Consider the following 16579-nt stretch of genomic DNA (forward strand, 5'->3'; position numbering starts at 1 on the left):
AATCCAAACATCTACAGCCAACTTATTTTTGATCAAGGATCCAAAACCAATACCTGGAGAAAGGACAGTCTATTCAATAAATGGTGCTGGGAAAACTGGAATCATGAAGCAAGACCCCTACCTTTCACCTTACACAAAAATTCACTCAACGTGGATTAAAGGCTTAAATCTATGACCCGACACCATCAAATTACTAGAGAACACTGGAAAAACCCTGCAAGATATAGGTACCGGCAAAGACTTCTTGGAAAATACCCCAGAAGCACAGGCAGTCAAAGCCAAAATTAACATTTGGGATTGCATCAAATTCAGAAGTTTCTGTACTTCAAAAGAAACAGTCAGGAAAGTGAAGAGGCAACCAACAGAACGGGAAAAAAATACTCACAAACTATACAACAGATAAAGGGTTGATAACGAGAATCTACAAAGAGATCAAGAAACTCCACAACATCAAAACAAACAACCCACTTAAGAGATGGGCCAAGGACCTCAATAGACATTTTTCAGAAGAGGAAATTCAAATGGTCAACAGGCACATGAAAAAATGTTCAAGATCACTAGCAATCAGGGAAACACAAATCAAAACCACAATGAGGTTTCACCTCACCCCCGTTAGAATGGCTCACATTCAGAAATCTACCAACAATAGATGCTGTAGAGGATTTGGGGAAAAAGGGACACTAACCCACTGTTGGTGGGAATGCAAACTGGTTAAGCCACTATGGAAGTCAGTCTGGAGATGCCTCAGAAACCTGAATATAACCCTACCATTCACCCCAGCCATCCCACTCCTTGGAATTTACCCAAAGGAAATTAAATTGGCAAATAAACAAGCGGTCTGCACCCTAATGTTTATTGCAGCTCAATTCACAATAGCTAAGACCTGGAACCAACCCAAATGCCCATCACCAGTAGACTGGATAAAGAAATTATGGGACATGTACTCTATAGAATACTATACAGCAGTCAAAAGCAATGAAACGCAGTCATTTGTAACAAGATGGAGGAATTTGGAAAACATCATGCTGAGTGAATTAAGCCAGTCCCAAAGGGACAAATATCATATGTTCTGCCTGATCTGCGACAACTAACTGAGCACCAAAGGGGAAGCTTGTAGGATCTCTGTCCTTAATGTGCTGTACATTGTGATTTAATGCTATAACTAGTACTCAAACAATATTTTTCACTTTGTGTTTCTATGTGGGTGCAAACTGATGTAGTCTTTACTTAATATATGCTAAACTGATCTTCTGTATATAAAGAGAATTGAAAATGAATCTTGATGTAAATGGAAGGGGAGAGGGAGAGGGAAGGGGGAATTTTGCAGGTGGGAGCGAAGTTATGATAGGGGGAAGCCATTGTAATCCATCAGCTGTACTTTGGAAATTTATATTCATTAAATAAATGTTAAAAAAAAGAAATTATGTAATATGTACTCCATAGAATACCATACAGCAGTAAAAATAAAGATGAAATACGGTCATTTGAAACAAAATGGAGGAATGGAAAACACCATGCTGATTGAAATAAGCCAGTCCCAAAGAGATAAATATCATATGTTCTCCCTGATTGGCGACAACTAACTGATCACTTAAAAGGAAAACTGTTGAAGTGAAATGGACACTATGAGAAACAATGACTTGATCAGCCCTTGTCTTGACTGTCGAGGAACAACTTACTATTTTATTCCTTTTAGTATTTTTTGTTCTACTTAAAAATTGTAATACAATATATTCCATAACTGTAAAATTATGGAAACTGAAGCATAGAGTTATGACCAGCTCAGAGTCACACAGCAGATCCAGTAACAATAAACAGATCTACTTAGACCAGTACCATGTCTCTCATCCCTTTAATCCAGAAAAAAAAAAACCATGAAGGTATATTTGTGGCAGAATGGGTAACAAGATGAACAATGAAGAAACAGGAGGATGGCCAACTGTGGAAGAACATGAACACAAGTCAATGTCTTAGCAGGCAGAAACCTCAGAGAGAACAGAACATGTGCCATTCAAGGTCAGTGCCTGTATCTGTCAGTTCAGACTTGGAAGTATAAGAAAGAATGGATAGAGGTAGAAGGTCTGGTTTTAACTTTTATTTCTCTTCTTAATTAGCTGAATTGAATAATCAAATATTCAGGCCAATGTTGAATTGGTACATACTGCTACAATTATGTTAACCATTTATGTTTAAAATAGTTATATATTGCTTAGGAAAATAGTTATTATCCTACACTCCCCAAGTGCCCCCACCATTCCATTTACTCTATCATACAAACGTGATCCAGCAACTGAAAGGTTTGCCTCAGCCAAGGAATATATCAGGCATCTATTTAAACTGGTTAATATCAGTGCCAGTATTTTAAAAATACCTTAGTATCTGTTAAATATGTATTAAGTATTTTCCATATAAACACATTATTTTAGCAAAATATTTATTTATTTCAAAGGCAGAATTTTTTTTCTTTTTTTAATTTTTATTTAGCAAACATAAATTTCCAAAGTACAGCTTATGGATTACAATGGCTTTTACCCCCCATAACTTCCCTCCCACCCGCAACCCTCCCATCTCCAACTCCCTCTCCCCTTCCATTCATATCAAGATACATTTTCAATTCTCTTTATATACAGAAGATCCATTTAGTATAAATTAAGTAAAGATTTCATCAGTTTGCACCCACACAGAAACACAAAGTGTAAAATACTGTTTCAATACTAGTTATAGCATTACTTCACATTGGACAACACATTAAAGACAGAGATCCTACATGAGGAGTAAGTGCACAGTGACTCCTGTTGTTGACTTAACAAATTGACACTCTTGTTTATGGCATCAGTAATCACCCTAGGCTCTTGTCATGAGCTGCTGAGGCTATGGAAGCCTTTTGAGTTCACCGACTCTGATCATATTTGGACAAGGCTATGGTCAAAGTGGAAGTTCTCTCCTCCCTTCAGAGAAAGGTACCTCCTTCTTTGATGGCCCCATTCTTTCCACTGGGATCTCACTCGCGGAGATCTTTCATTGAGGCCTTTTTTTTCCAGAGTGTCTTGGCTTTCCATGCCTATAATACTCTCATGGGCTCTTCAGCCAGATCCGAATGCCTTAAGGGCTGATTCTGAGGCCAGAGTGCTGTTTAGGACATCTTCCATTCTATGAGTCTGCTATGTATCTCGCTTCCCATGTTGGATCATTCTCTCCCTTTTTTATTCTATCGGTTAGTATTAGCAGACACTAGTCTTGTTTATGTGATCCCTTTGACTCTTAGACCTATCATTATGATCAATTGTGAACAGAAATTGATCACTTAGACTAGTCAAATGGCATTGGTACATGCCATCTTGATGGGACTAAATTGGAATCCCCTGGCATTTTTCTGACTCTACCATTTGGGGCAAGTCAGCTTGAGAATGCCCCAAATTGTACATCTTCTCTCTCTCTTATTCCAATTTTTATATCTAACAGCGATCACTTTTCACACAAACACACACACACACACACACACACACTGAGAGAGAGAGAGTAAGAGAGAGTGAGAGAGAATCTTCCACCCATTGGTTCATTCCCCAAATAACTGCAACAACCATGACTTGGTCAGGTTGAAGCCAGGAACATGCAACTCCATCCAGGTCTCTCACATGGGTGACAGGCACCCAAGTACATGGGACATCTTCCGCTGCTTTCCAAGGCTTATTAGCAGGTAGCTGAACCTAAACTTGAGCAGCTGGCACTCAATGTGGGTTGCTGGTGTCACAAGTAGCAGTTCGACTCACTACTCCACAGTGTCTTCCTGAATACTATTAATGTATTGGTTCCCATTTGTTAAGATTTTAAATATATGCAAAATAATTAGAATACAATACAATGTATGTTAATTGTTTATATTATCCCCATTCTTAGTCTTAATTTTCTCCATTATAAAAATGCTGATGAACATCCCTAATCATCTCATGATAAGTCAGAGGAAGGAATTCATGGAAGGGTACTTTGGAAATTGTAAAGCTCTAGACCAGTGTGGAATATCATCCATATAAACTACCTTTGATTACTAATGTAAGTGTAAACTGAGCATGGAGCCAAGTCCTAAATGTTGGATAGCAATAGCTATGGGGAAAGATACATGATATCCTGGAAGGCCTCGCTCAACCCAGGCACAGACTTGCTAGTACTGGCCTCATTATCCCAACCCAATCACTTAGTAGCTTTGACTTTTGGCCATGCAAACAGGGCCTACTTATACATACCTACTCTTCCTAGAAGGCGGCGGTTGCTTTCTTCCTCCTCATCGGAATCACTGTAGCTCTTGTCTTCAATGAAGCCAGAGCTGGTGGAACTTTCCGTGCTAGCCACACTCTGCAGACGGTGCTTAGACAGCTGGGAGAGTTCACTGTCAGAATCATGAATGGTCTTCATCTTCTTTTCTACATTGAGCTGAGTCTGAGAGTACAAATATATCCTCAGATTTGGAGGAACCCTTAAGATTTTCCATCCTATCCAACTCCATATTTTCATTTTGGAATTTGAGGCCCAGGGAGATGTATGTGTCACATATTTTGTGAGAAATCTGAGTGATAGCTACCAATCTAGAACTCCCTTCCTTATACCATAATGTCAACTGATTCATTCCTGGTGACTGTAAAAATACCAAGACCTGACCATTGTAGAAAGTCACCTTGTCCCATAATTCAGCAGGTCTTCCTACAGTCAGGCATGTGGTATCCCAAAGACTATCAAATTGCCATATTCATGAACTTTATACTACTCAAAAATGGAACAGAGATCATAAGATAGAGACACCTTCTGTTGTAAAAGTATCATTAACACCTTTTGTTTTGCTAAAATTAGGGTTAAGAAGAACTTGTGGCTGAAAATAATGAATTTTTAGCTAAGTTCAGAGCTTCAAGTCAAACAATGAGATACTAGAAATTATTTTCCTAATTCATGACTCAGTAGTGTCAGATAATTTTCAAAATAAAGCAAAACCCTGATGCAATGTTTTCCACTAATTTAAAAAGTAGAGAAAAATTACTTTCCTCCAGGAAGATAAGGACAGTGGCGGCATTTTCATTCCATCCAAAAGCCTTAACTGAGATCTCAAGATGAAAACAGAGGGCTAAAGCTCATGGCTGTGGAAGACTAAGGGCATGATGACATCTTGGGCTAGCTAGCCACTCTAGATATCAGAGCTTAAACTAAGGATTACACAAAACAAAATTAGCATTTAAGTAAATGTCAGAATGCTGAGTCATACTTCAGTGAAACTTCAGGATTGAATATGACTTTAGAGTTCATAGATTTCAAATCACTATTGCATACATAAATGCACAGTCTACTACCTCTAACCAGTAGTTTTATAGCCTATAATTCCCCCCAACCTTCTCTCTGTTTACCGTTAGAAAATATAAAAAAGATCAAAACTTGGGTTCGGGTTTGGGTTTCAGTTGAGAGAACCTACCTTGGAAGCAACAAAGTCTCCTCTCTTCCCTCTCAGAAAATTGGCCAGGTTTCCATATCTGCAGAATTCTACAATGACCATCAAAGGACCTTCCAAAAGTAATTCCAACAGTCATGTTTTAGTGAATAATGGTTAAGGGTAGCCAACTCTTGGTCTCCCCTTGTCCTGGTAACCTGTTGACCAGGGAACTCCCAAAATCTCACAAATCATCTCTAGTTGTAAATCCAATGATTAATTTCTTGGGCTGATACAGTAGTGATAGATCCCAGAAACAACTGGCTGGGTGGTGAGGGAGGAGAAGGAAGATGGCAAATGTGGAAAACAAGGTTAATAAACCTACGGAGTTTACCTGTGGTGGTCCCTGAGGTGTATAATATAGAAGATACAAGAGTCAGAAACACAGAGCACCTGACCAGAAGCAGCTAACAGTTCAATGATGAAGGCAAAGGGGTGCCCAACTAGCTGGATAGTTCCATCATTTCCTAATTAAGGTAACTGTTTCCACCTTCCACAGTGTTATCCCACATCTAAAACCACTTTCTTGCTTATTATATGCCTCTAATAGTGTTACTACAAGGGTGAAGTCTGTCTACAGGTTTCCCATAGCCTTATGCTTGCCCACACCACAGTCCATATGTAAATCAAAGCATGTTTCATTCATTTGTGTAATTCAGCAGCACTGCTCTCTATCAACCCAGTCCAAGTCCCAATTTAACGACTCTCATAGAATCACGAGGTACTCTCAATATAAAATGTTTAAAGTAATATTAAATGAAAGGAAAAAGTGCAGCACCAATGTAATAAAGGAAAAATAGATGTAATGCAGAGAAATATTTCAAATCCGTAAATGGAGAGGGGATGAAGAAATGTTTTGAGTAAATGGGTGAGACCCCTTCATCAGGTTATGGTAGTAAATACTACTGAAGCTAAGATGCGTGACTTAAGAGGCTTTCATTGTTTTTTTGCCATGAATAAATTGCTGTATCTTCTTGGCATCCAAATGTGTTCCATTTAACTGATGTGTCCAAGATCCCATAGGTATTCAGCTAGCAAGAATATTATACATAGCCCTAACATGTTCATACATAGCACAGTTTTGCTTGGCGTATGGGATAGAGAACATAGGCTCTGGGGATCCTGTACACTGTGGCAAGTCTATAAGCTAAAAGAACTTTACATGAAGTACAGGAAGGTCACTTTAAATCAGGTCTGACATTGTATCTGATGCTATGTTCACTAGATATCAGTTCTGGGTCAGGTATGAAAGACTTCTTACCTCCAGGCTTAGTGCAGGCACCCAGCAAGTTGACCACATTGAGGTGGTGACCAATGTGAATGAGAATCTTCAGCTCTGACATCAAAGCCTTGCATTCATTGGAAGTTGCACTGTCTGCTTTAAATAAACACAGTAATTGCACAATAGGATTTTTTTTTTTTTTTTTTTGCCCTTAGGAGAGGCAGGGGCAGTATAGGAAATTCTGTTTACTGTTAAAAGAATCCTGGAAAAAAGTTCCAGAAAATAACCACTAAGCTGTCTATTTATTGTACTTTCCAAATGGTATTGTAAACAATAAATAATACTTTCACATGCATGACCTTCCTGTACTCTGAGCTCTATGTACTGTCATCCTCAATAATGTTTCCACTTCCTTATTCTGAAATGGATACTCTTAGATATCTACTTATTTGTGATAAACTTTTTCTGAGTCACTTCCTAGAAGAATTGCCTAGGTTGTTTTAAGTATTATTCTGTGCAGAATTAAGGGCATGGATAGGATGGATTAGAATGTTTAAACATACAAGTTTTATTTAAGACTGGAACACTGCAGAATTCAGTTCATATACTACGCAATAATATTCTATAGCATCTATTTCTACTGATATAATAGAAGAATATGTAAGAATTCTAATGGCCAGATACCATGGTTAACCGGATACTATTGGTCTTGCCAACAACTAAAACCTCAGGTCTTTATTTCTATATTTAGGGTGCCAGACACAAAAAGAGGATAAATAAGTTTTCATACATGTTTCCATGATAGTCTTAAGCCTCCATGGATGGACAATGTTTCCATGAATTCATGGATTAGACAATATAAGTTGATTGTAGCTACCTCTTCTACCATAGCAAACTCATGTATTTTGCAGTTCAGTTTTCCATCAGTCCCCAAGAAATCCTGAAGATATTCCTCAATGTCCTCCAAAGAACTAGAGACATTACCTTTTAGCATTTTCACTGCCACTGTTTTACAGGTTGAAGCTCTGTCAATGCCAAAGGCACAAGCTTCTACCACTTTGCCAAAGGCACCATGACCCAGGATTTTGCCTGAGGGAATAAGAACTGCAAATTAGAAATAAGGAAAGATCCCAGAAAAAAAGTGAACATATGATTTCTCATTATGGATAACAGAACACTAAATCTAAGACATACTCAAGCAGAGCTTTCATCATCATCCCACATAATATGCCATTTTCCTTCATGATACTTATCTCTAAATAACATAGTATTAGAGCATATATTTATTTATTATCAATCACTCTGACTAGAAAGTAAGCTCATTGAAGGCTATCTTGTTTGCCCTTGTATCCTAGAACCTAGAATCATGTTTAGTTCATGGAAGGCACCCAGTAAGTATGGGAGGAATACCTGAATGAAAGGTTAGCCCATTTTAACTATCAAGAAAAGGAACTATCTGGGTTAGGAAAGATCTATTCTGGTCTATAGATATACATCAGTTCCTTAAGTAAATGTATTACAGTTTTTGAGTAGTTGTAAGTTAAGACTTTTAGTCATATATTCCACTAATAAGCACATTAGTTATTAAAATTCTGAATATGCCCCTGGGGACATTCATTAGCTTATGATGGAAAGAACTCTGGCCCCTATAGCTTAAGCCATCTTTGTCAAAGAAATCCCATAGTAAACTATTCCTTCTATTTGTTTTATATTTTAAATTTGTAAAATCCACTTCCAAATGTTATCTCACAAGATTCTGAAAATAACCATGGAGTGCAAATAGAACATATATCCATATAAATATCTTATTTTATAGTTAAAAAATGGAGTTCATGGATATTAATTGAATGGCTTTATCTAAAGTTGCCCAAAAAACTCCAATTTTCATGCTATGTGCACAATACTATTTTGTTCTACTAACTTATAGTTGTGTTCACCTTCCTATCACCATCTTAGAAACACATCTCTTATTATCTAGGTCCTACATGAATGGGACCAAACAGCACTTAATACCCCAAGGGCATCCTAATAGCTTTTTCTTGTACCTTTTCTGGGGTGATTTTCAATTCCATAGTGAAAGCAAGAGTGGAAGGGTGGTATGATAGATACTGGTGCTCACCAAGCCGTAATCGATCCCTGGGGAATTCCCATTTACTGTCATCATAGGGCAGCCTGTCACACTGTTGATCAAGGGGCATCTCTTCAGGATCCATGATGATAGATAGGTAGCCAGTTTTGATTTCTGACACATTGGGCTGCAGAAGGGAAAGAGAAAAATATACTATACTTCCTTGATTTTCTAATACACTATAAGACCTCTGGAGTTTCCCATTTTACTTTGAAGTATGGCTCATAAAGCGAGAAAGAAAAGTCAAGAGAATAAATACAATAAAGAACACCACATGAACAAAATTAAAATAAATATAACCAACTCAACAAATAATGGTCAATAGTCATAAAGAGTTACTATGAATCAATAACAGCATCCAGTGCTATGGTGTAATAAGCTAAGCATCCACTTGCAGCACCAGAATACTATATAGGTGCCAGTTCATATCCTAACTGCTCCTCCTCCAATCTAGCTCCTTGCTAGAGCTAGGAAACCAGTGGAAGCAGGCCCAGGTGCTTGGGCCCCTGCATCTGCATTAGAGACCCTGAGGAAAATCCTGGCTCCTGGCTTTGGATAGGCCCAGCTCTGGCTGTTGCAGTCATTTGATGAGTAAATCAGCAGATGGAAGATCTTTCCCCCTGTCTCTCCTCTTTGTAACTCTAACTCTCAAGTAAATAAATACACTTTTAAAAATGTGAACTTAAAAAAATCAATAACAGAAACTGATGTCAATGAAAATGGGAGGGTAGGAAACTCTAAGTTATCTTCCTCCCTAAAAGCAATTAATAAAGTGGCAAAATGGTCAAAATCAACTTTTGAAAAACCCTAGAATCTATTCAGAAATTTACGGTGACCAAGAGAAGACTTGCTGAAAAAGAAAAATCTGATTTTGAGTAAGCCTGCCTCTCATCCTCAACAACCCATATCATTATCAATAACCATGACAGTAGCCACAACACCTTTCTGCAGGTTGCTATTTCCAGAAGGATCAATACAGACCTTATTCATGGAAAATTATGGTTGTAGGTCAGAAACTATTTGGCAGTTTCCTCAGGGAGTAGCACAAATGTTTCATCCAATTTGGAGCGTACCCAAGGACATAATTAATTCACCAGCAGCTTTACCAAAAGAATTTATAGGTAAAGGTATTTGCCAAAAGACACACACACACACACACACACACACACTGAGAGAGAGAAAGAGAGAGAGAGAGAGAGAGAGAGAACTTGGGACAAATAAAAGACTTAGAAATATGGAAGAAGGAGATCTAGCAAGAAAATACATAAGAAATAAGGGCTTTTGAAAGTTACTATATATACTGGAATACGAAACAAGTTATGAGAATACAAGTTAGAATATATGCTCAGGAAAGGCCTGGGGAGAAACTAAATTTTCACTTCAGGCTGAACTTCAGAAACCACGTAAGTATGAAGGAAAGGCTAAGGGAGAGTTATATACAATATGGTTAAGTATTAAAGGAGTGCCTCAATAGAGGGCCAATCTACAAAGACTGGAAGAGTACTTTTTCTTTTTCTCCTTTGAGTTAGTTCCAGATATACAAGGTAAATGTTCAAATATCAGGTGACCAGAAGGTTAAAGGAGAACAATCAGTAGTCACAAATGACAAAGACTACAGATTTTACAAAAATAGATTTAAAAAGTAACTAAACTAGAGACTGTCACTTCACACTGTGATTGAGTCAGCACTTGGAATGACTACATTCAGTGTTAGGAGTATGCACACCCGGGAGCAGAAGATGCTGGCCCAACTATTTGTGGCACTACCAATCATGTGGGAGATGCAGATTAAGTATTGGGCTCTTGGCTTCAGCCTAGCCCATTTTTGGTTGTTGTGGGCATTTGGGGAGCAAACCAGTAGACGGAAGACCTCTCTTTTTCTCTTTCTCTGCCTTTCAAATAAAATGAAAATAACTTAGAAAAATTAAAGTCACTAAAAAATAACAAGAATCCATCACAAATATAAACTACAAACCTAAGAGATGAGGGATAGTTGGAATTCCAGAATAACCAAATTATAATATTTAAATTGTCCAGTTTTCATTTTAAAGATGAAGCAAGCAAAAATACAAGATAATATTAATCATTTACAGGAAATAAATTCATAAAATCTATCCTTGAATAACTCAAGGTTGGACTTGTGTTTGGTCTTACCAGACAAAAGATTCAACTGTCTTAATACTTTCAAAGGGCAAAAAGAAACCAGAAAGGTAGGTATTTCAAAGTTAAGAAGTACAAAAATAGAAATAAAAAATTCATTATAGGGATGCAACAACAGGTTGCAACAGCCAAAAGAGAGAATCAGGAAACTAGAAGATAGGAAAATTCAGATAATACAGTTTGAAGAACAGAAAGATTAAAAAAAAAGAAAGAAAGAAAACCTAAGAGTTTCATGGGATGTGATCTGGCATAATCATGAGAGTAATATGAGTGTTTTTGCCCTGCATGTAGGTCCACTGTGTTCCTCTGATATGTAGAGTTTCCTCTGCTGTTTTCTTCTTAACTATTCCCTGAGACTGCACTCTCTCCACTTTTTTTAAACTATCTTCTCCTAGACTGGAGCAGCAAGCTTCCTCCCTACTATACATCTTAATCCAATCCTCTACCACTTGGTATTTACTAAAAGTGCAGACATTGTACTAAGTTACAGAGGCACAGTTCAAAGATAAAAGCCATCAAAGGATAAAAATTACAAGTATCTCCACAGATCCCTAAAAATGAACACAGAAATTCAAGAAACAAATAAGGAAAACATTATGATCCCCCAAAGGAACACAACATCAATATTAGAATGCGATGATGAAGAGATTAAATTAAATGCCAGAAAATGAATTCAAGAATAATCATAGGATTACCCAGGAGGAAACAGAAGCAAATCCATGAAGTAAATAAATCCATACATTACATAAGTGAAAAAATTTCCTATAAAACCAAAATTTTAAAGATAAACCAAAATGAATTATTAGAAATGAAGAATGCAAATGATCAAATACAAAATGTAGTGGAAACCCTTAACAACCAGCTTGGTGAAGCAGAAGAAAGAATATATGAGCTAGATGACAAATCTTTGGTAATTTTACAGTCAAACCAAAAAAGAAGAATTTATGGAAATTAAAAACACTATTCAAAATTTATGCGATATTATTAAATAACCCAACTATGGGTCATAGGCATTCCTGACTTTATGAAAAGAAAGAATAGAGTAGAACACCTATTTAGTGAAATACCTATCACCAATCTGGTGAAAGACAGGACACCTAAATAAAGGAAGCACATAGAACTTCTAATAGACATGACCAGGAAAGATCGTCACAAAAACACATTGTAGTCAAACTTTCAAAAATAAACCAAAAAGATTCTAAAATGTACATGAAAAAATGCCAGATTAGTTTTAGAGGATTTCCAATTAGAATCGGAGCTGACTTCTCATCAGAAACACTTCAGACTAGGAGAGAATGGAGAGACACAGTCCAAGCCTAAAGAGAAAAATGTGTCAACCAAGAATACTGTACTCTGAATAGCTCTCATTTATGAATGAAGGTGATGCATCACATTAACAAACTGAAGGGCACAACCTATATGATTATCTCAATAGATGCTGAAAAAGCATTTGATCAAATACAACATCCATTCATAATGAAAACCTTAAGCCAATTGTGTATAGAATAGCATTCCTCAACACAATCAAGGAAATTTATGACAAACACACAGTCAACATCTTAAAAAATGGAGAAAATTTGGAAGCATTCCCACTAATATCCAGAACCGGGCAAGAATACTCACTCTCCCCAATGCTATTCAATATTATCCTGGAAGGTTTGGACAGATGCATTAGTCAAGAACAAGAAATCAAAGGGATATCAATTGGAAAGGAGGATAAAAAATTATCCCTATTTGCAGGTGGCATGATTCTATAAATATGGAATCCAAAATTCCCCACTGAGAGAGTACTGGAACTCATAAAAGAGTATGATAAAATGGCAGGATATAAGATTAAGACACAAAAATCAGTAGCCTTCGTATACACACACAAAGGCATGGCTGAGAAAGAACTTCTAAGATCAATCGCATTCCTAATAGTTGAAAAAAAGAATTAAATAACTTGGAATAAATTTAACAAAGGATTTCAACAATCTCTACAATGAAAATTACAAAACATTAAAGAAAGCTATAGAAGAAGACATTTAAAAATGGAAAAAGCTTCCATGTTCATGGATTGGAAGAATCATCAAAATGTTAATTCTTTTTTTATTTATTTTTTTATTTTTTTGACAGGCAGAGTGGACAGTGAGAGAGAGAGACAGAGAGAAAGGTCTTCCTTTTGCCGTTGGTTCACCCTCCAATGGCTGCCGCAGCCGGCGCACTGCGCCCGGCGCACCGCGCTGATCCAATGGCAGGAGACAGGAGCCAGGTGCTTTTCCTGGTCTCCCATGGGGTGCAGGGCCCAAGCACCTGGGCCATCTTCCACTGCACTCCCTGGCCACAGCAGAGAGCTGGCCTGGAAGAGGGGCAACCGGGACAGAATCCGGCGCCCCAACCGGGACTAGAACCCGGTGTGCCGGCTCCGCTAGGCGGAGGATTAGCCTAGTGAGCCACGGCGCCGGCCTCAAAATGTTAATTCTAATGAAAGGAATTCACAGGTTCAATGTGATCCCAATCAAAACACAACAGCATTCTTCTCAGATCTAGAAAAAAAAATGCTAAAATTCATACAGAAAAACAAGAGACCTCGACTAGCTAAAACAATCTTTTACAACAAAAACAAACTGGGAGGCATCACAATACCATATTCAAGAAATACTAGAAGAGCATGCACCTTGGCATAGCACATTAAGCCACTGCCTGCAATGCCAGCAGCCCATATGGGCGCTGGTTTGAGACCCAGCTGCTCCACTTCTGATCCAGCTCTCTGCTGTGGCCTGGAACAGCAGTAGAAGATGGTTCAAGTCCTTGGGCCCCTGCACCTGCTTAGGAGACCTGGAGGAAGCTCCTAGCTCCTGGTTTGCATTGCCGCAGCTCCAGCTGTTGCAGCCAAGTGGGGAGAGAACCAGCAGATGGAAGACCTCTCTCTCTTTCTCTGCCTCTCTTTCTCTCTCTGTGTAACTCTATCTTTCACATAAATAAATCTTTTAAAAAAATTAATAATACAGGGCAGTTACAATGGCATAAAACAAACATGTAGACTAATGAAACAGGATAGAATCTCCAGAAATCAATCCATGCATCTACAACCAACTTATCTGACAAATGAGCAAAAATTAATCCCTGGAATAAGAACAGTCACTTCCATAATTGGTTCAGGGAAAACTAGCTATCCATGTGCAGGAGTATGAAACAAGTCCTCCTACCTTACCCTTTGCACAAAATCCACTAAAAATGGATCAAAGAACGAAATCTGTAATCCAATACCCTCAAATTACTAGAGAACATTGGGGACACTCCGCAAGACATTTGCATAGGCAAAAACTTCTTGGAAAAGAATCCGAAAGCACAGGAAATCATATCAAAATTGACAAATGGGATTACATGAAGCTGAAAATCTTCTGAACATTAAAAGAAACACTCAGCAAAGAAACAAGGCAATTGACAGAATGGGAGAAAATAGTTACAAGCTGTGCAATTGATAAAGGGTTAATATCCAGAACCTCTAAAGAGTTCAAGAAAGTCAACAACAACAAAACAAACAATCTAGTTAAGAAATGGGCAAAGGACTTCAACAGGCATTTTTGAAGACAGGAAATTCAAATAGCCAACAGACACTTCACAAAACACTAGCCATCAGGGAAATGCAAATCAACACCATGAAAAGGTTTCACCTCACCCCAATTAGAATGTCCTTAATATGTAAAGCAATAAACAATACGTGCTGGTGAAAATATTGCTGAAAACATACACTAATCCACTGTGGGTGGGAATGTAAACTTGTCCAGCTACTGTAGAAGACATTATGGAGATACCTCAGAAATCGAAAAATGACTTACCATATGATCTGGGATCCCACTCTATGGAATTTACCCAAACCACAATAAATCATCACATGAAAGAGGTATCTGTATACCCCCATGTTAATTTCAGCTCAATTCACAGTAGCTGAGATATTGAATCAATCCAGATGTCCATCAAATGAAGACTGGATGAAGAAATTATGGCATATATACTTTATGGAGTACTACTCAGCTATAAAATAAAATGAAATCCTGTCTTTTGCCCAACAAACTTGGTGCAACTAGAAACCATTACTTGGTGAAATAGGCAATTCTCCCATAAAACAAATATATGTTTTCCTTGATCTGAGGTAACTAATAGAATACCTAAAATGTAATGTGTTACAGTGAAATGTACATTTTGAGATTCAATGATTGTTTACAGCCCTTGTCTCTTCTGTTGAGGAACAGTGTTTTTTCCTGCATACTATTGGTTGAACTTTTTACTTAGTTTAGGGTTAAAGTTAATTATTATTAAGTAAACTGAAAGTAGATCTTTATAAAAATTAAGAGTGTAAATGGGAGAGGAGTATAGCCAACAGGGAATGAAGTATCACTATGTTCCTAAATCTTTATATTTTAAATACATGAAACTTGTATAAATTAAATAAGTTTTTCAAAAAATTAATAAATAGGGGCAGCACTCTGAAACTGCAGGTAAAGATGCTGCCTGTGGTTCCAGCATCCCATATGGGCACTGGTTCGAGTACTGGCTGCTCCACTTCACGTCCAGCTCTCTGCTATGGCCTGGGAAGGTAGGGGAAGATGGCTGAAGTCCCTGGGTCCTTGTACCAATGTGGGAAACCCGGAAGAAGCTTTTGGATTCTGGCATCACCATGGATGATCTCCTGCCATTGCAGTCATTTGGGAAATGAACCAGTGAAATGGGAGACTTCTCTCTCTTCCTGCCCCTGTCTCTCTGTAACTCTGCCTTTCAAATAAATAAATGAATCTTTAAATGAATTAAAACTTTGCAGAACTTTGCTCCTACACATAAAGCATTTATATTCTTCTCAGCAGTACATGGAACCTTCTCTAGGATTGACCATATACTAGGCCATAAAGCAAGTCTCAGCAAATTAAAAAGAATTAGAATCATACGATGCAGCTTCTCAGACCATAAAGGAATGAAGTTCGAAAGTAGCAACTAAGGAATCCCTAGAGTATATCCAAACACATGGAGATTGAACAACATGCTCCTGAATGAACAATGGTCATAGAAGAAATTAAAAGAGAAATCAAAAATTTTCTGGAAGTAAATTAGGATAAAAGCAACACATACAAAAACTTATGGGATACAGCAAAAGCAGTATTAAGAGGAAAGTTTATATCAACAGGTGCCCACATCAAGAAATTGGAAGGGTTCCAAATAGATGTGCTTTCAATTCATCTCAAGGATCTAGAAAATCTGCAGCAAACCAGACCCAAATCTAGTAGGAGAAGAGAAATAATTAAAACCACAGAAGAAATCAACAGGATTGAATAAAAAAAATTAAAAAAATCAGCCAAGCAAAGAGATGGTTTTTTGAAAAAATAAACAAATTTGACACCCCATTGGCTCAGCTGACTAAAAAAAGAAGAGAAAAGACCCAAATCAATAATTTCAGAGATGAAAAAGGAAACATAACAACAGACACCACAGAAATGAAAAGAATCATCAGAAATTACTACAAGGACTTGTATGCCAGCAAACAGGGAAACCTATGACAAATGGAGAGATTCCTGGACACATGCAACCTACCTAAATTGAACCAGGAAGACATAGAAAACCTAAACAG

The 16579-nt window shown here is 37.6% G+C and overlaps 1 protein-coding gene across 6 annotated transcripts in view; it reads right to left on the bottom strand.

The window, feature by feature from the left end:
* LOC100358984 (vascular endothelial growth factor receptor kdr-like) overlaps positions 1-16579 on the bottom strand; it is a 291681-nt gene that overhangs the window by 81681 nt on the left and 193421 nt on the right. For 3 of the 6 annotated variants that reach the window (XM_051827734.2, XM_070067438.1, XM_070067437.1), the window contains exons 18-22: positions 8809-8944; positions 7674-7778; positions 6729-6842; positions 5453-5541; positions 4242-4434 (exon numbers count right to left, since the gene is read on the bottom strand). In XM_051827734.2, the coding sequence (XP_051683694.2) occupies positions 4242-4434; positions 5453-5541; positions 6729-6842; positions 7674-7778; positions 8809-8944 (637 nt within the window). Of the gene's footprint in view, positions 1-4241; positions 4435-5452; positions 5542-6728; positions 6846-7673; positions 7779-8808; positions 8945-16579 lie in introns of all 6 variants that reach the window. The other 3 variants (XM_051827731.2, XM_051827733.2, XM_051827732.2) reach the window with 1 other exon arrangement.

The sequence above is a fragment of the Oryctolagus cuniculus genome, chromosome X (genome assembly GCF_964237555.1).
Source record: "Oryctolagus cuniculus chromosome X, mOryCun1.1, whole genome shotgun sequence".
In the NCBI taxonomy this organism is placed as follows: domain Eukaryota; kingdom Metazoa; phylum Chordata; class Mammalia; order Lagomorpha; family Leporidae; genus Oryctolagus; species Oryctolagus cuniculus.